Source organism: Sinocyclocheilus rhinocerous, unplaced genomic scaffold (assembly GCF_001515625.1).
Source record: "Sinocyclocheilus rhinocerous isolate Xijiao unplaced genomic scaffold, SAMN03320098_v1.1 scaffold1234, whole genome shotgun sequence".
Classification (NCBI taxonomy): domain Eukaryota; kingdom Metazoa; phylum Chordata; class Actinopteri; order Cypriniformes; family Cyprinidae; genus Sinocyclocheilus; species Sinocyclocheilus rhinocerous.
The window spans coordinates 86668-108587 of record NW_015656153.1 but is presented as its reverse complement, the minus strand read 5'-3'; the positions used below and the strand labels follow the sequence as shown (position 1 = coordinate 108587).

Below are 21920 nucleotides of genomic sequence, written 5' to 3'. Positions count from 1 at the left end.
TAGCGTATATATAAAACATAGAACTTTTATTAACAAAACAAATACACCATGCTATAGGGCAGGCTATGCCTAATATAAAATAACAAATAACTTGCATAAAGTTTAAATAGGTATACAAAACTGGAAATAAGTAAACATGTACAGTGGTGTGAAAAAGTGTTGGCCCCCTTCCTGGGCTTAACACCGGTATCACCGTCAACACCGTCTATCGCGGCAAGCCTAATCTGCACTAGAAGTGCTGCAGAACTGCTCTGTTGTTTTAATGTTAGCTTATTAATCTATCATTCATTTTACTGTTGGTTTATTAGGGTGCATGTAGTAATAAACAAAACTACTGAGTAGGGGTGGGCGATATAATCATATAATCTTATATCACGATACGGGTAGTTTTATTTCACGGTAGCAATATATATCACAATATAGTTATTTTTGCTTTATATAAGGTGTTTATAATATCAAAAATTTTTATACCGTAGAAATTTCATAATTGTCACCAGTGTCAATATCACAAAAAACCAATACTAGCCAACAAAAAAAAAACTCAAGCTCACTGAAGAAGACAAGTAAACAGTCAGTGATTAAATAAGAAACTAATTACAAGCAATAGGACAAAAACTACAGTAGAACAAATAAATAAGAAATGCTACATTGTATAAAGAAATCAAATGTTTAAAAACACTGCATATTATTCACTGTGTAAATTAAATATAATTCTTCATATTAAAGTTACAAAAGTGATTTAGTCAAGAGCAGTGAGATTTTCTCTCTTTTGTTGTTTGAATAACATGAATGACAGATAGCAGGAATATTAGACTGCTGTCACTTTAAGAGCTGCCCGGATCCAATATGCTGTTACACATGTTTTCTTTCTCAGCTGTTTGCTTTCACTGAAGACATAAATTACTGTGTTTACGAGGATATTTGCAAAGACGGGCATTTTGACACATACAAGAGTGTGTATTTAACCGTTCAAGGCCTATAAAGCAGCAAAAATTACTCCATATTCCCGCGCTCTATGAGCACTGTCTTCACGTGAAACAGTCTCTTAGACAGCATGCGCATATATATTAAACCGCAATGCTTAAAAACGTGCAAGTGATAAGTTTTCATGACCACGTAGCACAGCAACGTCACGTGAGTGTGTAACCACGTTAGGGACAATAGTCCAAAATCTCTACCGGTTGACACATTTATCCCGGTTAATCGTGTCTACCGATATTTTTCCCACCCCTACTACTGAGCGTTTTTTAACCTTTTACAGACAGAAGCTAGATCCATGTGAAGGACAGATCTTCTTTATGCACCAAGAGCTTGTAACACTCCAAAGAGAAAGGAAAAATTTAAATCGCATCATATGACCCCTTTAATTTGTGTGCCTCCACTTTCCACTCTTCCCTTTATATGATCTGGCTGAATTAAGCATATAAAGAATTTAATCTACTAGGCTGCTCGGCAAGTGGAGTTTCCCTCCTGATGACTCTAGACATGCACCTTGCTGGAGGCTTGCAAAAAGTTTTGATGACTCTGGCTTTTTCCTCCTTTGACACATCAAGGTCTCTGGCGAATGCTTAGCAATAAGTGTCCGACAACGCAAAGTCCTGTTATTCCCCTTGGCCTGCTACTGCTTGTCGTGCTTGAGGGAAGAGGATGTCAGAAGCTCTTGGCTTTGACAGGCTGTCGCCACACATCAGCCAGTGCATCTAGACTCAGGAAGTGGCTTAGAAAAAGTAATGAAGGGGAGGGCGATGATGCCATAAGCTCTGGGAGTTTGTCAGAAAGCAAGAATGAAGCTTATGTACTTGAAGAATTTGCAAGCAGAACTTTTTATGCTCCCAGTATGCCTGATGGCGTTTAGGGCTACTGTCCATGCTCACTTCACCAAGCTGGTTTAAAACATCTAATTGGAAACTGCTAAAAAATGAATTATGTTCAGAATAGGGGTGACCCCGAATAGTCGATGATTCGATGCTTCGATAGGAGGAGCCTGATTCGACTACCAATCTCACAGTCGAATATTCGCAGAGGTGTTATGATCATGCCATTTTGGCTATATGGGGGTGCTCAATGTCTGATTTCACATAGAACTACTGGTTTTTCTCCCATTAAGTTAATATACAGCCTATTAAGATAATGCTGTAAGAATCTGAAAAGAAAGAAGCTTTTAATATTTTTAACGTGCATGAATAAATCTGACCACCCCTATAGATTTAAGTTTCACTTTCCATAATCCGTGACCAACAGAGGAGCGTTTTGGCGGCAGGGATTTAAATCTTTAACAAGACTCAAATTGACACAGGCAGAGTGAAAGACTGGATTTTTTCTATCAGGTAGGGTACAAGTGATTTCAAAACATTTCAGCCGGTTTATAGCCTATATATCGTATATAATATATTATTTATCTCGTATAAGATGCATTTGGTTGAGTTACACTGCAGTAAAGCGCTTCATTGTAGTACTACGGTGATTATCATTTCACCGCACAGCGCGATCTTTGATTTGTTTTGTTTTGGCTTTTTTTTTTTTGTTCAAAATATTTGATCAGCTTTGTAAGAGTAGACCCATAATTTCTATTTTGTTTAGGTTCGGTTCGGTTTTGTTTAAAAAATTTTTGTTTGTTTAATTTTGTTTTGTTTTGTGTGGCTTTGTTTGGTTTTTGTTTTTTGCTTTGCTTTGTTTTGTTTTATTTTGTTTTGGTTTCACAAAATTTAATCAAACAAAATAACTTGATGGCACTTATTGAAGTAAACATGTGTGACTATTATACCAGGCTACTGCAGTAGGTTATATTTTAAATGAATGTAAACAGCTGAGAAAGAAATCGGATGTGTATCATTATACTGGATACGTGCAGTCGGTTTTAAAGGGACAGCAGCCTATAAATACGTGCTGCTGAATATGTCACTAATGTTAATCAAACAACAAAACGGCTATAACTCTTTTTCTTTCTTTTTTTTACGGACTGTTCACTTGCCTTAAATCATGTTTGAACTTTCTCAGACTATAGTTTTTGCTGTGGTATATAAAGAAGTACTTAAAGTGTGTGGAAAGCAAAGTTACAATTATATAAAATTAGTGTCATTTATTTTATTTGTTTGTATGTTCACATTGATGTTAAAATTACATTTTCTAAATTGGTACACTACTTTTTATGTAATGCTAAAACACTGCTGGTCACTTTCAGAAGTTATAGTGATTCTTTTCCAAGAAAGAATGTGAAACAAATTGGTTATATAATTTTCATTTTTAAATATTTTTAAATATAATTTAAATTTATTTTACACACTTTAAGCAATATCGTATCGAATATCGCATTTTTAACAAGGTATCGCATATCGCATTTTTTCTTCAATATTACACAGCCCTAGTATACAGTGTAGTAGGCTATATTTTGCCTGCTGATGTTAACTTAACAAACATGCATAGAAAATCATTGTTTCTTGTTCAGATTTTGAAGTAAGAATGTAGCAGTAATGCAACTTACAGTGAACACATGAAAAAGAACCATCACTTTAGTTTTTGGGAAACACACCTACTCCCAAAAGGACACGCTATCTATCCTGCGCTGATTACGCCATTGCAGTAGTTTGCCGATTAAAAAAATGACTATTTTTAAACATATCCCATCTGTTCATGATGAATTAGAGATGAGCTGGAGCGAATGATGCCGTCACTGTTTGCTGAAGGACAGATGTCCTGGGTCTGCCGGTCAGACCATGGTCTAGCTGACCACTGCTCATCAGCCGACACATTACACATGCATTACTGCTTTAAGTACAGACTCAAAACCGTGTCGCTACAGTGGCCTCACAATGAGCCCTTGATGATAATTCACGCTGAATAATTGAACGTGTGGTTTGTTGTTTGTCTTTTTCTATGGTTTTGTTTTTAGTCTGGCTTCTTGCATCTGTTCCACAAAAAGCTAGCTTATTTTCATCATATCAGAATTAAGTCCATCAGCCCGCTGCGCACCTGTGCCGCTTGCCTCTTCGCTGCGAGCAGATATTCTGCGTTAAATCAATGCCACATAGTTCTTAGGACTGTGCGAGGGGATGCCGTTTAGCTGCAGGCAGTAGATAAGGCCACTCGGCTCTGCTAAATCCTCTCGACTGCCATGAATTTCTCATGGGGCTAAACACACGCAAACCCACACCTCTTTGATAACAGCCAACTTGCTGTGCTCACAACTTAGATTGGACTCATTTTATTTTAAAAGCACTTACGCCACTCATGCAGCTGTCAACTCAGCATGACTAAATATGTCAGGGCTTAATTTTTAACCACTTTCAGACAGTTGTTTGACTCCGGAATCTAGACATCTAAGCGTTTATGTAAAAAACATAGGCGTAGGACCTTACATACTACTGCTTGACCTAAAAGAATAGCAGAGCTTATAGGGATTTCTTTTGACATCATTTTCTTTCCCCATTTGCGTTTTCTGCAGTTTGAGTTTGCAATTACTTTAAAGAAGGAGTTCACCCAAAAATGAAACATTTCATAATTTACTTGCTTTCATGTCATTCCAAATCTATCCGAGTTTCTTTCTTAAGTTTAATATAAAAGTTGAAATTTTGAAGAATGTGTGGATCATTTTATTTTATTTTTTTTTATGATGAGTGATAATGAAGAGTGGAGCTTTCAAGCTTCAAAATAGTCACACAGAAGAATCAGAATCAAAAAGTCTTCTAAAGCTTTACATTAGCTTTGTGTGATGAACAGGTGAAATTTAAGTTATTTCCTGATATCTTCTACTGTCAACTTCTGCAATCGGATGATTGAGTTGAACTCAAACCTGGATCAGTTTGGCTTGTGAATGAAACATTTATGGTGTATTCACACCAGGAAAGTCCGCTAGTTCACTTGCTTTGGTCCGGACCAAATACAATGTTGTTTTTTTTAGTTTGGTGCGGTTTGCTTTCACACTGCCCTTTTTGCAAGTGAACCAGAAATTCTAAACAAAACCACACGTGTGCTAAGGTCATCCATTCATTGGACAGAAATTCTCAAGCAGGGAAAAACAGGACGTGCAAAAACAGGCTAATCATGTTGAAATAAAGACTTGCCGAAAATAAAATCTATAAATATAAAATACTTAAAGCACATCACAATGGTAGTTTAAACTTTTAACCTATATAAATGTGCGCTGTTAGGCGCATATCCAATCGTTTGTGCGGAGAGTGGAAGCTGAAGCGCGCTTCAGGACATCAGTGGAAACAAATTAAATACGCTGTAATTTTTGCTCATAAAGGTAAAAATAATCCAGAGTTCGTTTGGAAGCGGACCGAGATCACTTCTTCAGCTGGGTCTCGGTATGGTTGTTTGGTCCGCGAGTGAGTGCGATTGCTGTATTCACACCTGCCAAAAAGGTCTGCACCAAGAGGGGAAACGAACTGGAGTTCGATTCATTCGAACCAAACAAGACAGGTGTGAATACACCCTTAGACTGTTTTTGTGAGCATGATCAACCAATTAATTGAGTAGATCTGATTCAGTAGAATGATTCATTCATGAATTAGACATCACTACTTATGAAAAGAACTAAGGAAAGCTGGAACAAATATCAATGTTTTCAGTGGATAATGAATATTTTCGGTCTACAACATGGCTTCAGAAAACTATGGTACTCTCATGAATGCTTGTCGAAGACTGACATGGAAGAGAAGAAATTGTTGAATAAAATCATTATTTGTTTTCTTTGCGCACAAAAAGTATTCTCGTACCTTCATAACATTACGGTTGATCCACTGATGTCACATGGACAAATTTAACAATGTCCTTACTACCTTTCTGGGCCCTGAACATGGTAGTTCCCTTGCTGTCCATGCAGGGTCAGAAAAGTCTCGGATTGATGAAAAACGAAGGTCTTATGGTTTTGGAACGGCATGAGGGTGAGTAATTAATGACAGAATTGTCATTTTCAGGTGAACTATCCCTTTAACAAAAGAGGCATTGTCAACATGTTTTTTCTTGCATGGATTTGGAAATCAATAAAAAGAGAGCTGATACGCTTTGATATTTTCTTTCACATCTGCCGCTTTGATTTATAGGTGCCAAGAGCTGCAGGGAAGGGCAATTATTATCACAGTAGTGTGGAAATTGATGACTCGACTCGGATTCTGCCCCCTCTACATTCTGCAAGGTTCGATTTCCAGACCGCTTTTGTTTGCGGAGTGACTAAGTGACACTAATGTTGGCATTTGAGGCTTCACGTCTCTCATCGCAGGATCAACACTGACCTGAGTTTATTTCCTAAACCTCGTTAAGTATATTGAAACCCTGTGAGGAATAAGGTTAATAAGGGTTAGTATATTTTTAAACCTATTTCCTGTGGATTGAGCATGTGAGTCGACGCCTCCCCACTGCTGATTTATTATGGTGTGTGCAATAGCCTCGAAACTCACGTTTGCCCCCCGCTAGCACAATCATACTGTATCTCATGGAGCATTTCTTCACCAGGCGTCTGTGCTGATGGATGGAGGTTGGTTTAGAAAAGCTCTTTCCCTCTATGTCTATTTGTGGATGCTGATATTTGGTCTTGAACTCCACCATGGGGGTGGGTGTTATGGCAGAATTATTAAGCAGATGGTGTCAAGTATTTTGTATAATGGTTTAGCAACAGATGCACATGATCTTCCATGTAATCGTTTCTCTTTATTTGAATGGTTAGGGGTTATGGGTGCTCTCTCATACTGGAAAGATGGATCGGAAATCACTCTCAATTCCTTGCCAACATGGTAGCTCTGTTCCTTAATGAGCCGCCTATATAGGCAGCATCCTAAATGGCGGTGAACGCTCCACAAATGGTGCTTCTGATGTAAAGTGTACAATTGATTCCATTAGAGTCTTCATTTGTTATGTGACTAAACAAATGCCACAGTAATTAATATTGTTATTTTTTGTGTAATTTAGGGTATTTTGCAAACTTTTTTATAATAATTTTATTAACATATTTTTTATTGATTATTATTGAATTTATGGAATTAAATATTATTTATAATCAACATTTCTCCATACTTGTCCGCCATGGTGGTTATTATTATAATTTTTTTCCATCCTTGTTGCAGTGCATTTTGGAATTCCTTTCTCCAAAAAGATGTATTCAGTGCTGCCTTAGATTTTGGCTAGAATAATATATCTTAAAAGGGATAATTATGAATCCAACCTTTTGAAACCATCTTCACGCTATGTTTTGGAATGGATCTAATGTGTTTTAACACCGTTTTAAAAGTCTTTATTTTTGTGAAGTCATTTTTCACACAAGCTGTGCTAGTCTGGGCACTGCAGTGCAGGTGCAGTCTGGTTACCTAGAAGGAAGACACATAAAACATTTGATTTTACAACAGATAGTTATTTTTAATCTCCTCAAACGTTTCTGAATAAGAAGATAAGATACATTACACAAGAAAAGGTGTAGGGTGTAAAATGGATCAAAGCAGCGCACTGGGAATACGCTTTGTTGGGTTTACTCAGGCCTCTGTTGAAGGTATGAATCTTTTGATAGCAGCCTATCCCTGGTGCGTTCCTGTGCAGGCACGCCCTTTTCAGAAAGGATTTGATGACAGCATTATAAAGGAAGCTGGAAAAGGTTGCAGTCCCGGTGTGACGTTCGTCCCAGCTTTGAAGCAAGAACATTGATTTTGTACAGACATGCGCTGTAGCATTTACAGAAGCTGTAACCCTGAGCATTGCCCTTTTATTGTGTACGGCCCCTTCTAGACATTGTGGTAACATGGGAATACGATGCATGACATTTGCCATTATGCTCCACAGAGTCCAGCCTAAAGCGTTCACGTTGACTGATTTTATCACTGGAGGTCACCAGGCCACTCTGCCGTTGCTGAATGTGATCACAAATGAGATGTATTACCAGTAGATATACGTTGTCATTGTGTATTGACAATTAATCTTCTTTTCTTGCTGCTGAAAATTATGTAGGAGATGGTATATAAATTGCATTAGTGAATCATATCATGAACAAGATGAATGATGATCAACTCACCCAGGCGGTGATTTCTGTTTTTCCATGCGTAATGTTTTTATTATATCTCTCTGTGTAGTTAGAGACAAATCGTAACGAACAGTGGAATTGCTCACAGTAGCATATTAACTTTCCATCTTTCCCTCACTCAACTACAGTATCTCACAACAGATGGATGATGTGGGCTTCACTGCCTTCACTCCTATAGATCGCAACAGTTGGATTCTGGAAGTTAAAAAAAAATAAAATAAAAATCCGTTCAAATTCTCCATGGGTAAATAGATATTTAGTAGGGGTGCTCCGATCAGGATTTTTGAGGCCGATCACAGAAAGTGGTACCTGCTGATACGATCACTGATACCAATCTTTTTAAAGCCTTCTTTTTAGTTTTATCATGTAGAATTATTTATAGTGATACTCCAATCAGGATTTTTAGACATTTATTCAGGGCCTGAATTTCATTTTTGAAAATGGGAATTCCTCTCTTAGATGACTCTTGTGAGGGGGATTTTTTAATCTGAGGGGTGGAGGGGGGCTTTTTTTTTTTTTAGACATTTTGCAAAAATTTATATATTTATCTCATCAAAATGTTTGATCATGCAGTGCATTTTTGCCTTTAAGCCTGATTTCCACAAACACAACATTTATCCATTATTTTTATTTCAAATCCAAACATTGTTACTGAAAATGTTTTTTCAGGATTGTGATTCTTTTTTTTTACACAGTAGAGTAATATTCTTTCATAGACGTGTTTAAACGCGATAAATATAAGCAACACATTATTCAATGCTTTTTACTTTTGCATTTACTTCTAGATTTATATATTAAGTTGCTAAAGCAAAACATTCTAACTACTTTTCTTACGTTATCACAAACATTCTAAATTAAAACTTACCACTGACAAAAACAGTCAGCTCTACTGCCTTTTCTTTTGCATTTAAATCTTTATTACAAGCAATCTTGCGGTTAATAAAGAACTTTGTTTTCCTACCTATACGAGTGCCATCTATTATTGCCTTGTTTATCTAAAAGTGCTCTTTTCATTTAAACCTGTAGCCAATAAACCATATGTGTGGACTGTGAAACACAGTAGACTTTATATGAATTTATGGAGTAATTACATTTTCGTGTCAATCCATGTTATGTTTTTTTTTTCTATTCTATCTACTTGTTTTTCTTTGTGTCTGTGTGTGTGCGTATATATATATAACCTTGCTACGTGTACTGCGTTAGGCTAACAAGACTTGTCATTTGCACTTACATATTGTTGCTCTTTTGTTAGTTTTGATTGATTCTATTGTCCTCATTTGTAAGTCGCTTTTAAAGCGTCTGCTAAATGACTAAATGTAAATGTATTATTTACCGCAAACAATGCGCTGTCACTTTAATTCAGTGTGTGCAGCGGAAACCATCTCTGCACTGCTGCAGACGCACTGCTCCTGAACGCACTGCCGAACGTAACCGTGTGCAGTGTGAACGCTTTACTCCGTTAACATGAGCGCGGAAAAAATACGCACCGCGTACGACTTGGCGTTATGTGTGTGCGCTTCGAGTGTGCATGAGCGCCCGGTCTCCAGGAGAGCGCGCGAGTGCTGAATGATTAAACACTGGCAAGAATTAAAAAGAAATACATTTTATAAACTTTAGTGACGATTCGACGCTGCCTCGATTGTGCAAGTGACGATTGCTGTGTCAACTGTGCAGTGTGCAGCTCGCTTATAGTCAGACGCGATGTGGTGATTTGAAGCCATTTGCGCATTTTGAGAAAGAGAGCGCGCGCTGTGATTCACTCACGCTGTTTGTGAAATTACGTCTCCCATAAGGTTTTCAAATTATTTAATTTAGAAATATGAATTGTACCTCACCTTCAGCATTATAATTATTTCACCCGTGCCAGACTGAGACTGTGCCGCTGCATGTCGTGCCAAACCTCTCACACGGTTTCCGATCAGTCGGAGCACCCCTAATATTTAGGAATAATATAGGTTTAATTTATAAATAAAAAAGGTTGTTAAATTATTGGATATGCTTATGTAGAAAACACAAGTGTGATTTTTTTTTTTTTTTTTTTTTTTTTAATCATTGTGTAGTAGTAGTAGTAGTAAAGAACTATGCAACCCACTACAGCACTTGGATCCACCAATGAAAGAAGACGTTGCCATAAAAATGAGAATCATGGCAAAAGAACTTGGTTGAGGTTTCTCTACAATCTCAAACAACTTACGCTAAGGGTTGAGGGTCAATAAGAGAGAAAATTCATCTTTTTTTATTTAGCAAGTATTAATTGATCAAAATTGGGAGTAAAGACTTGTGCAGTTAAAAAAATTATATTTCAAATGAATGCTGTTCTTTTGAACTTTTTCACAGCTGAATTTCACAGTACCACGTTTTCCGCACAAATATTAAGCAGTTTTCAACATTGATGATAAATGTTTATTTAGCTCAATCAGCGTATTAGAATGATTTCTGAAGGATCACAGAAGACTGTAGTAATGGCTGCTGAATATTTAGCTTTGTCACAGTATGAAAAATCTTACAGACCCCAAACTTGGTAAAGGTAAAGTAGGCCTATAATTTTAACTCTTTTGTTATTAAACTTTACATATTGTATTTCATACTCACACATTGTAAAACTACTGTACACATTTATAGATATTTATTCTATTACATCATGTGCAATGTGTCATGATCTTGTGCTATGTAACTTAGAACTTAGGCTTAAATCTTGTTGTTGTGGATTTGTTTAAAAATTCCCATGGAGAAAACGAATGGGAAAAATACTTCCGCAACCAAGACTTTCACACTGGTTACTGTTGCACTCTAGTGGTTGTCGTTGCATTGTGAAATTGTTCATTTGCATAAAATGTAAACTCGCCTAAGCTTGTTGAGTCTCTGGACATGTTTGCTTGTGTCACTAATGGTCACTCCGACTTGTGTCCCATTGAAACCAACGCTCATTGACAATGAATGACTTCCTTCTGCTCTTATTATCAACAGGGATTAATGTTAATTCTGCAAACAAATACTCATGAAGAACATGACATTTTAGTTCCTCTAATGATGAAGCATCTGACATGCAGAGTCTGTGTGCAGTGCACTTTTTGTGTGATATTGTCCACTTCCTGCTGTGTAAACACTTCATCAAGAGCTCTAAAACAGCAGTGCTCATAATGGCAGGTTTTCATTACTATGCTGACCTTTTGTGTACGTCGTCTGGCATCACTTCAAACCACATTCGAAATTACCTCTGCTAAAAGAGAATTAAAGCTTAACTGATAAATCTGTGTTATATTGTGATTTCTGGGTTTTATGTGAGTGCCCGATTTGATTTATTGACTGTTTTTGCATATGGGCTCTATTTTGACATTTCCTGTGTTACGGTAATGCCTGTGATTTCCTGTATCATGGTGGCCTTTTGTTGCCTCTGAGGTTGAGTGCGATTGTAATCTGCTGATGAGGAGGTGCAGATAAAGTCCAGCGGTGGATGGGAAGGGCTTAGAGGGGACAATAGACTTGCATCCAAATTAAGATCACTTCCCTCAGTACGGCTTCCTGTTACTGTTTTTACGACACTTTTGACATTGACCTTCCTCACAGCATTTGCCTAAAGATCATCACTTCTGAAATTACTGACACGCCACACAGGATCCACACACTGACTGATTTTACTTTTATGGCTGCCAGCTGTTGGACACCATGATTATTGGTGGCTTAGAGTCCTCTTAGGAAGTTTGTATTTATGTGTTGTGAAGTCATAATTACGATGTCAGGTGCGTTCAAATCACTTTGGTCAAAGCAAGATGGTGATGCACCTTTTCTATATAAAATTTAGCACAGTTTTTTTTTAAATCTACATCTACAAAATGATGAATACAGAATGTGCATTGGTTGTGCTGCATTATGTTTTAATGATTTTTCAAGGTGCTGTAAATTGAATCATATTTTCTATTGTAATTGTACAATTCTTTTATTTTGTAAATGCAATTTCGAAAACAAACCAAAACAAATTTTCATTTTAACAAGCTTAGGGGATAGTTCAAGGGTTAGTTCACCCAAAAAATGAAAAATCTGTTATCATTACTCACCTTTAAGTTGTTCCAAACCTGTTTCTTTTTTTCTGTTAAACACAAAAGATATTTTGAAGAATGTTGGGAAACAAACGATTGCCGGTAGCCACTAGACTTGTGCCGGTATTCGGTAATGTGATATATCACGGTAATGAATATGCACGATATTGTTATCGTGGGCACTTCTAAATACCGTGAATAATTATATATTACAAATTATTCCGAATTTTGAATGCATTTTAAGAATACTTTTCCCATCAACTGGTCAAAATGCACAACACCGCCGTATGCTGCATGAAAGATGCGTGCGCACTCTGATGTAAACAAGCGCGGACGAGAAGCACATGGAGGAACATGTGAGAGACGCTCTGGATGAAAGCGCACTTTCACTCTCTCACGAAAACTAGGGCTGCACGATAAATCGCATGCGATATTTAACGCGCATCTTGCCAGTAAAGCCGCTTCTGTAATCAGCGGTAAATCTCCATCACGTGCGGGCTTTCACATGGAGCAACATTTACTACACAGAGCCGTTGTTCACTGACAAGCTGCTCAAAAAATTGCGCGATTATGAACGTGGTTGCGCATTAAGACAAGATGCGCATTAAATACCGCATGCGATTTATCGTGCAGCCCTAATTTAAATGTTCAGTTATTTTTGTTATAAGAAAAATGTTATTAAACCTGTTATACTGTATTATGACGGCACTTTTTTTAAAAACTAAATTTCAATATCGTGATAATACCGCATACCGTGATAAAAGCATTAGCAATTAATCGCAACATGAAAATTTGATACCGGCATATCCGTAGTAGCCACTGACTTCTATAATATTGAAATAAAATACTGTGGAAGTCAGTGGCTACTGGCAACTGTTTGGTTACCAACATTCTTCAAAATATCTTTTTTTTTTGTGTGTTCAGCAGAAGAAAAGAAAATTATGACAATTTTCATTTTTGGGTGAACTATCTCTTTAAAGAAAATCCTGAGTTTCCCACTTGTAATTACAATTTAGTGAAATTCATGTGCATTCAACTCGTAAATACTATCTTTCTGATTGGACTTGAACGCACTATATGTTTGAAATGTGTCCGCACTGAATGATGAGTAACATTTTACGTTATTTGGACCGGTTGAAGTGTGTTTATACTATCCATCAAGTGATTTGTATAAACCTGAGTGGCTAAATCTTAGGGAAGTGCAAATGTCTGACACGTTCTTGAGCAGGCTGACAGTTCAGTACGTGTGAACTCCTTCAAGGCTTTGACTTTGATATGGTACAGTGCGGTTAGTCTCGACGTATTCCTGCACTTATAAGTGAGCTCACACTCTGTTCGCAGTGTCAGGCTGGGCATAACACCACCAGGCCAGAGCTCACGATTCACACATGTGACAGGCCTGACAAAAAGGGTTGGATCCAAACCCACGCCGTTGCGTGGTAGCCTTACCAAACCATCACTTAATCTCTGAGTCATCAACAGGCCACAAATGACATCACAAAGGAACAATCAACCAGGGATGGGTCACGATGGTTGCCTAAGCAATAAAGGAAGTTTGCTCATTCATCTTGATTTGTTTTATCTCTTTTTTTTTTTTAGAGTGTTTTCTTTTCACTTATGTGCTAAACTACATACTTCTTGCACAAGCTCTTTTGACTTCTCAGGAGAATATATTTGATAATATTTAGTTGGAATTAAAAAATGTACATATTGTGGTGAGATTTTTATTTGGTCATAGTTTCACACTAGCTCCTTAAGTAACTTATGTCACTCGCTAGTATGAGAGCATCAAAACATTAAAGATGTTTTCATAATATATTTTTAATAAGTTTTAATAGCATATTTGCTGATAGATTTATTCAATTCATTTTAATTTTAAACTGTTCAAGTGAATTAAAAAGCATTAGTTCAACAATTTATTTGCTTAATCACATAAGTCCTCATGCTGTTTTACAGTGTGCATTGAAATGTGTTTTAGTGAACGAAAGTCAAATATGATGTCGAAGTGTACATTTAACTAATTACTATATTTTCTAGGGCTGTGTATCACCAGCAAAGTCACGATACGATACGTATCCCGATACTGGACTGCACTGAATTTCACCTCAGCAGGATTAAGTAAAACAGCTGTTTATTAAACACTGCATACTATAGGGCTATTGCTAACTATAGGCAGAGCAGTACGGTGGCTGAGAAGTGCAAAACAAATCACAATTCTGAAAACAAAATGGCAAATTACAAACGCAAATGCAAATCTAAAAAAACAAATCCGAAAACACAACAACAATTCCGAAAACATAAGTCGGAAAGCACAACGACAAATCAGACAAACCGGAAGTGGTAGGTATAGTTTGAGACAGCGTCATTGGTGTGAGAATAGATTACTCACCGCTGACTGGACGAGACATCTGTCAATCAAGGTATACAGGAAGAACAGCGGAGTCGTGGTAGAAAGTTCGGAGATGGTCTTAAAGTAACAGTTTAAATGTATTGTATGAATTGCCCTTACTATGGAATAAAAAAAAAAAGAATGTACATTTACAACACTGTTCTTATATTACCTTTGAATCAGATTACAAAAAACTAGTTAACGCTAATGGGAGGGTGTTTCTAATACAGTGTCTATGGGAGTGACGGTAAATTTGACATTTCTGCCGTTCAGTCTCTCTCTCTCTTTTTTAAGTCGTGAAAACACTATCGTGGCAATTTTATTTAGCTATTTATGCAAATGGGAATGCAAAAAATAATTTAAAGAGAGAATTTAAAGGCGAGAATATAAATACAAAATATTAAGAGTTGAACAGTCTTTTTTTATTAGGAATATTAAACTGGAATTGAGTTATATCAAACAGCATTAAGGGTGCTTTCACACTAGCACTTTTGGTGCGCACCCGGGTTTGATGTCAGAGTTCGGTTCGTTTGGATGATGAACGCTGTCTTCCGAACTCTGGTGCGCACCCGCAAAACCGTACCTGATTCCGGGTGGTCTGGGGTTCGGTTCATGTGAACTCCGGTATGGTTCGCTGCTGATATGAACACAATTGTACCAAATCACAGAAGTAAACTGCTATTAATGACATATTGTTTGTTTGTTAAAAAATGTGTGTGTGTTTCACTCACTTTCCTGACGAGCGTGACTGACGCGCTGCAAGCAGAGAGCTGTATATCTCATTTAATTGTCGTTGTGTTTTCTGACTTGTTATTTTGTTTTCGGATTTGTTGTTGTGTTTTCTGAATTACTTTTTTTTTTAGATTTGCATTTGCGTTTGAAATTTGTTATTTTGTTTTCAGAATTGTGATTTGTTTTGCTCTTCTTGTCCACCGTAGAGCAGGCAGTTGACCTCTGCATTATGAAGGGCCTCCATAACTGTACCACAGTAGGCTCAACCCTCTACATTGCGAGTAAATCACTGTCTGTGTGTGTGTGTGTGTGTGTGTGTGTATGTGTGTGTATATGTGTGTATGTATATGTTTGTGTGTATATGTATGTATATGTGTGTGTGTATGTGTGTATATATGTGTGTGTGTATATGTATATGTGTGTGTGTGTGTGTGTGTGTGTGTATATATGTGTGTATAGATGTATATGTGTATGTATATATTTATCAGTCTGGCGAGTAAACAAAAAAATTTACTAGCCAATGGCGATTCAATTGCCAAGGTGTTCGTAGAGGGCTGAGGCTACAATATAAGTAATGGCGAATGTTTAAAGTTATTATTGGGCACTCTCCACCAGGTAAAATATTCTGATTGTTTGCATTTTGTTTTTAGGCCCATAAATAATAATGTACTCATTCTAATATTTTAAAAAATCATTACATTGCTGGTAGGTTATCATTGCACAAATTAACACATTCTCTACGTTTAAAAAATAGAAATAAAAATCAGAAGCGTTCTAAACTAATGCTAATAACTAGCTCACAGCACATTCAGCAACACAGAAACTTCTCAGCACTGCCCTGCAATTTTATCAAAAAAATTGCTTAATCGCTGAAGAGCTACAATATCTTTCTCAACAAGGAGCTGGTAACATCAGCAATTAAAGCCACATCTTCACTGTTAATAGAGAAATGCTGCAAAAACAGTGGTAATTCATACATACACAGCCCCTCTCTCTCTCTCGTAAATGAACACTTGATGAATTAAACTTTTCTGAGAATAGAATATTGAAGTGGAGATCGCTAAACTGCAAGCTTACCGGTGTTTTCAGAAAGCGAGTTTATCCTCAGTGGAGAGAGTGCGCGTACACATGGTTGCCAGGTTGACAAACGTAGATATTTCCGTATTGCGCAAGTGTGAAGCCCTGTTTCGGGGATTACATCTCTTTATATCAGGCAACCCCGGTTGTGTTCCTCTGCGGCCAGATTAAACAGTGTTGTAGCCTATATATTATAATCTATTCATTATTTTTTAGAAACCTTGCACTTTTCTACTCCGTTTTAAATGCTGCTCTTGTTTTCAAATTAATATCGATACAGATACAGCGCTATCCCTTAAAGGTGCAATATGGCCACCTACTATGTTGGGAGTGTCAACCAGACACTGTATTTTTTTACAGTATTATCATAACTGTAGTATTAGCATGATAACAATATTTAATTTTTCTCCCCAATATTTGTAACTAGCTATATCTAGATTTCAAAGACTCATGTTTCAATTCTTTTGTGGAAAACAGGTGATTCACCCAGGCAGTAATAAACAGCCCACATTCGTCACTACACACCTGCCCTTTCCGTGAACACGGTGGTGAGTTAAGCAGGCGCATCTGTGTAGCCTCCCACCGCTCTGGAGGAGGGACCGGCTCTGACATGTGCGAGCATCTCAAGAATGCACAGCGGTTTTGACTTGTAGCAGTTAGCAGCCCACAAGGCTTTGGACATGACTGTGGGGGCCCTGTGTTTTGCATCAGCGCTCCGGAGCACTGCGGAGCTGCACAAGGTCATGGCTTCACAGAGCTATCTTTAGCTTGATAAACGGGCTTCAGTAGATTAGACGTAATGAAAATAAAGAGATACACGCAGCGTTATCTGTCAGGGAACTGGGAAGTGTGGGTTGAATTCTGCTGCATTATCTGCATTTCTGGCCTACTTTTTCTCTCTGCGAGATCAGCTCGTATGACCACTCATCCATCTGGAGTGGCCCAGTTTACTGGGTTGAGTGCATGGTTTTAAATATTTGAGCAAAGGTTGTAAAAAAAAGAGCTGTTCTGTGGAAAGGCTGTAGATCTAGGCCCTATAGCTCTCAGTAATATTTATTCTTCTGAGGAAGATTTGCACCTCAGTAATGACAGCGTTTCTGCGGATGTGACACAAACACATACTGTTTTGGCAGATGCTTTCTTACCTGTGACTGACAACAACATACTGTTACTTTAGAAGGTATTACGCACTCAGATGGAACAACACAAAGGCACAGATACAGCTAGTTATATTTAAAAGCCCAATTAAAAAGATCAACTTGGCCTTGGAATAAAAAGAAAAAGGATCATCTCGCTGTTCAGAGATGCTTTGTTTCACAAGCATAATTTTCTGTCAAAAATATGGACTTGGTGTACCTTAACTTGTGTTTTCTTCATCCTTTACTGTTTGTTCTGCAGTGTTTCTTCATTTGTATTCACTTTATATTTAATAAGAAACCGTGGAACTGACACCTATCGTTCATTTGTGCATCCTTTTATATGGCTGCTTTAAGCATTAGCTGTTTTTTAGAGCATTAACTGCTTTGTTCCACTGAGGTTTTGTCACATAACCTTTGCGGGATTGATTTTAATGAAGTGTCGCTCTTAATTTGCAGGTCTCACCGCAGAGGGCCTTTATCGAGTGAGTGGAAACAAGACGGATCAAGACAACATTCAGAAACAATTCGACCAGGGTACGTACTGATTTTAACTGGGCTCTGTGGGAAATTAGGCTTCATTTGCAGGCGTTTGATGGCATGCCGCTAGGACACATTTTGGAATATAGTTCACAAATTGGATAGAAGGAGACTGATAAACTCTAGTTTGAAGGGTTAATTTGTATATTTGATTTTCTCGTCACCTTTTAGATTCATTATGGTTCTATTGAAGACACATACTGCTCTGCAGCATTCACCAGAAAGCTAAACAGTCTCAGGTCTCTTGTCTGCTTCAGTTATTTGCTTCATTTTAATGTGCAATATATTAATCATTTATTTTTTATTACAAATTATATATTTTTCCTTATAGTTAATTTAAATATAAATGTATTTTATTTAAATTATTATACTTTTTTTATAATAGTTTTTTATATAAAATATAAGATTTTCTGTTCATAGTACTTGAATGTTAACATAATTTACATAATAAAATGTCATTTTTAAATCTAAATTTTCTTATTATTTCCAACTTCTAACTATCAAAGGGTAAAATCTCCATTTAGCAGCATGAATGATGAGAAACAGGCCCTGAATTACGTGATTATGATCTGTCACACTGTAAATGGACCATTCCTGTAAAAACAAACTTGACATTTGTGGCTTCTGACTGGCGTGATGCCTGCAGGCCTCCATCAAGCTGTGATTCACACTAGTTATTAGCTCATGCAGGACATTTTTAGCTTAAATCTCCTTGTGACACATAAAAGTGATCTGTTATATTCTCATTTTAAAGCTCAGAATTAAATTGTCACTACGCTGACAATATATTGAGGCAGTTACAGGCTAGCTGTGGGTGGTATGACCAAAATTTATTCCATGACACAAACAATTGTATTCACTGTAATGGTCTATATCACAATGCAGTTATTTTGGCTGCAAATCCATTGAAAAATATATTCTATATATTAAATAACTGAGTATTTTGGATAATGCAGTGAATTCAGTCTTTTACTTCATTAGTTTTTTCTTTTTATTTGTAGCTTGATGGACAGGAACCAAATGATAAGATTATTCATAACAAATGACGCCTGGCATCCATGCAAAAGCGGCTTTTGGCACATTATGTAACACTTGAGTTAAAAAACAACAGCTTCAAAACATTAAAACTGACAAAAATAAATGCTGTGCATAACAAAACCCTTCCTTATTTTGACAACTTTGCAATATATTTCCTCATTACTGTGTTACATTGCTGTTTCCTCATTGCTCTTGTGTGTAATACCATCATACCGCTCGCTATTACAGAAGATATACGTTTTTATTTTGTGGCTTAAGTGAATCCACTCTTGTTTTCATATGTGACCCTGGACCACAAAACCAGTCTTATGTCGCTGGGGTATATTTGTAGCAATAGCCAAAAAAAACATTGTATGGGTCAAAATGATTGATTTTTCTTTTATGCCAAAAATAATTAGGATATTAAGTAAAGATCATGTTCCATGAAGATATTTTGTAAATTTCCTACTGTAAATATATTAAAACTTAATTTGTGATTGGTAATATGCATAGCTAAGAACTTAATTTGGACAACTTTAAAGGCGATTTTTTCAGTATTTAGATTTTTTTGCAGCCTCAGATTCCAGATATTCAAATAGTTGTATCTCGGCCAAATATTGTCCTATCCTAACAAACCATACATCAATGGAAAGCTTGTTTATTCACCTTTCAGATGATGTATAAATCTCAATTTCGAAAAATTGACCCTTATGACTGGTTTTGTGGTCCAGGGTATAGAAAGATATATCTTTCAAATCAAACACTAGTCATCTCTAGCTGGTGAGTTGTGGAGATGAGTGGGTGGAAAATCTTCAGCCGAGTGACCAGATTATTCACTCAGTGAGCCATCGTTTGGCCAAAAGAGCTACTATAGGCATCAGTCTGCCCGCTGGCCTGGAGCCATTAGCCTCCCTCTCTTTTTCTCTTCTCCATCCTCATGATACTGTGAATTGGGTGCTTTTTCCCCTTCTTGTGTTCATTCAGTGCCTTTGCGGAGAGATCTAGTCTGACAGCTGTCATTTCACCTTAAACCCGGCTCTTTCTCTTTCTCATTCCTCTTTATTTTCCTTTTCTCCATAGTTTTCCTTCTATTCTGCTCAGTCCCGTTAAATCTGATTTAGTGGCTTTACCAGCACTGACAAAGGGAGTTGGATGCTTATGCAAGCTCACACTATTTTCATTCTTCTCTCAGACCACAGTATTGACCTGATAGTGATGGATGTAGCCGTGAACGCAGTGGCTGGGGCCCTGAAGGCCTTCTTTGCTGACCTCCCCGACCCCCTCATACCGTATTCTTTCCACCCAGAGCTAGTGGAAGCAGCCAGTAAGTATCGATTCATTCAGGTTATCAAGTGCTTCCTCTTTGGCTGAGATTTGTGGTAGCGGACTGCTTTATAACATCCCGTTTTATTAGTTACCGATTGTTTCATTGAAGACTTTATGCTGACAGTTTCTGCTCAGTGTGGCATTAAGTAGCTTTATCTAACCTTAAGTAATAGTGTTTTTTTTTTTGTATTTTTATAAAATACATACAGCTGTAACTTAAGTCAGTCATTTGTAGGTTGATTCCCCCAAAAACCGGTCACTGTAGCAAAAAAATAAAATTCTATTTATTTGAGCATTACAATAACAGTAACCATTGACTCAACCAATGTTGTGATTTTAAAATTTAATCTTTAAGATTTAGATTTTCAGAAGCTTGAAGGCCTTTTCATACAAAATGTTATGCAATTTACTGACATAACATTTGTCATCATTTTCACACAAACGGTTTATGCAGAGTTTGATTTTGAGTTTTTTCATACTGTAAAATAAGTTTGGATACCTGAATGCAATGTTCTAAATGATTAACAAAACAGCCTAGAACAAAATCAGGGATCATCACCAAGTTTGCATTTATTTGATCAAAAAAATACAGTAAAAATAGTAATATTGTGAAACATTAAAGGGGTCATAGGATGCTACATGCACTTTTAAGCTTGAGTTTTTTTTTTGTTTTTTTTTTCTCGTATTATTTTGATATCAACATTGGTGACAAGGATTATGAAAATTCTATCTGTCTGTGTGACGTCACAGAGACAGGCCCCTCCCACGATAGTTTTATTGACATTAGCGTTTCAGCATAGACTGGACTGGTGTCTTACCTTAGACCCGCCCTGAGTGAGCTGTCATCAGTCCGCCATTGTTTCACCGCCGGAGCAGATGTAGACAAGAATGACTCCTAATAAGCGATTGAGGTGTTCTGTTGTTGGATGTAATAATGAACATAGTAGTCGTCATTTACTCCTGATATCTGAGCCGCTGAAGACACAGTGGATTACTTTTGTTTCTAAAGGGAATGCTCCCCCGATCTACCTAAATGCGTCTATGTTCGTGCGAATCATTCATGATCCAGCCTAGGCCTGTCACGATAACTACTTTTTGTTGTGCGATATATTGCCCCAGAAATAACTGCGGTAAGCGATATTATTAGCTGCAAAAAACACAGGCGCAAGTGGAATGTACAAAACATGGTGATATTAATTTTTAAGTAAATGTAATGGGCGATATATTGCGTTACCAAAAATTATTGAGGTCATGCACACATAAATCATATCAACTTGTGGAAAATGGGCATCATATGACCCCTTTAAAATTTTAAATATCTGTTTTCCATGCAATCTAACTGCAGTGTTTAATATTAATTTAGCCATGTCACAGAATGTAGTTGTAGCAAATTATTGCGTTATTTCTTTAATGCATCCTTGCTAAATAGAAGTATTAATTTCTTTTTTTAAGAAAAAAATCTAACTGACTCAAACTTAAAAAAATATTTTTTACAATAATAAAATGTTTCATAATTAAAAAAAAAAAACGTAAAATGATTTGTATTTGTTGTTTATATATGTGACCCTGGACCAAAAAACCATAATCATAAGTATACCCGTCATAAGTAGCACGGGTATATTTGTAGCAATAGACAAAAATACATTGTATGGGTCAAAATT

The 21920-nt window shown here is 36.9% G+C and overlaps 1 protein-coding gene across 1 annotated transcript in view; it reads left to right on the top strand.

Annotated features, from left to right (window-relative positions):
* The window catches only part of LOC107719447 (rho GTPase-activating protein 5-like), a 55001-nt gene that overhangs the window by 29509 nt on the left and 3572 nt on the right, over window positions 1-21920 (top strand). Inside the window, exons 4-5 of the mRNA XM_016526853.1 lie at window positions 17836-17913; window positions 20126-20257. Coding sequence (XP_016382339.1) covers window positions 17836-17913; window positions 20126-20257 — 210 coding nt within the window. The remainder of the gene's footprint in view (window positions 1-17835; window positions 17914-20125; window positions 20258-21920) is intronic.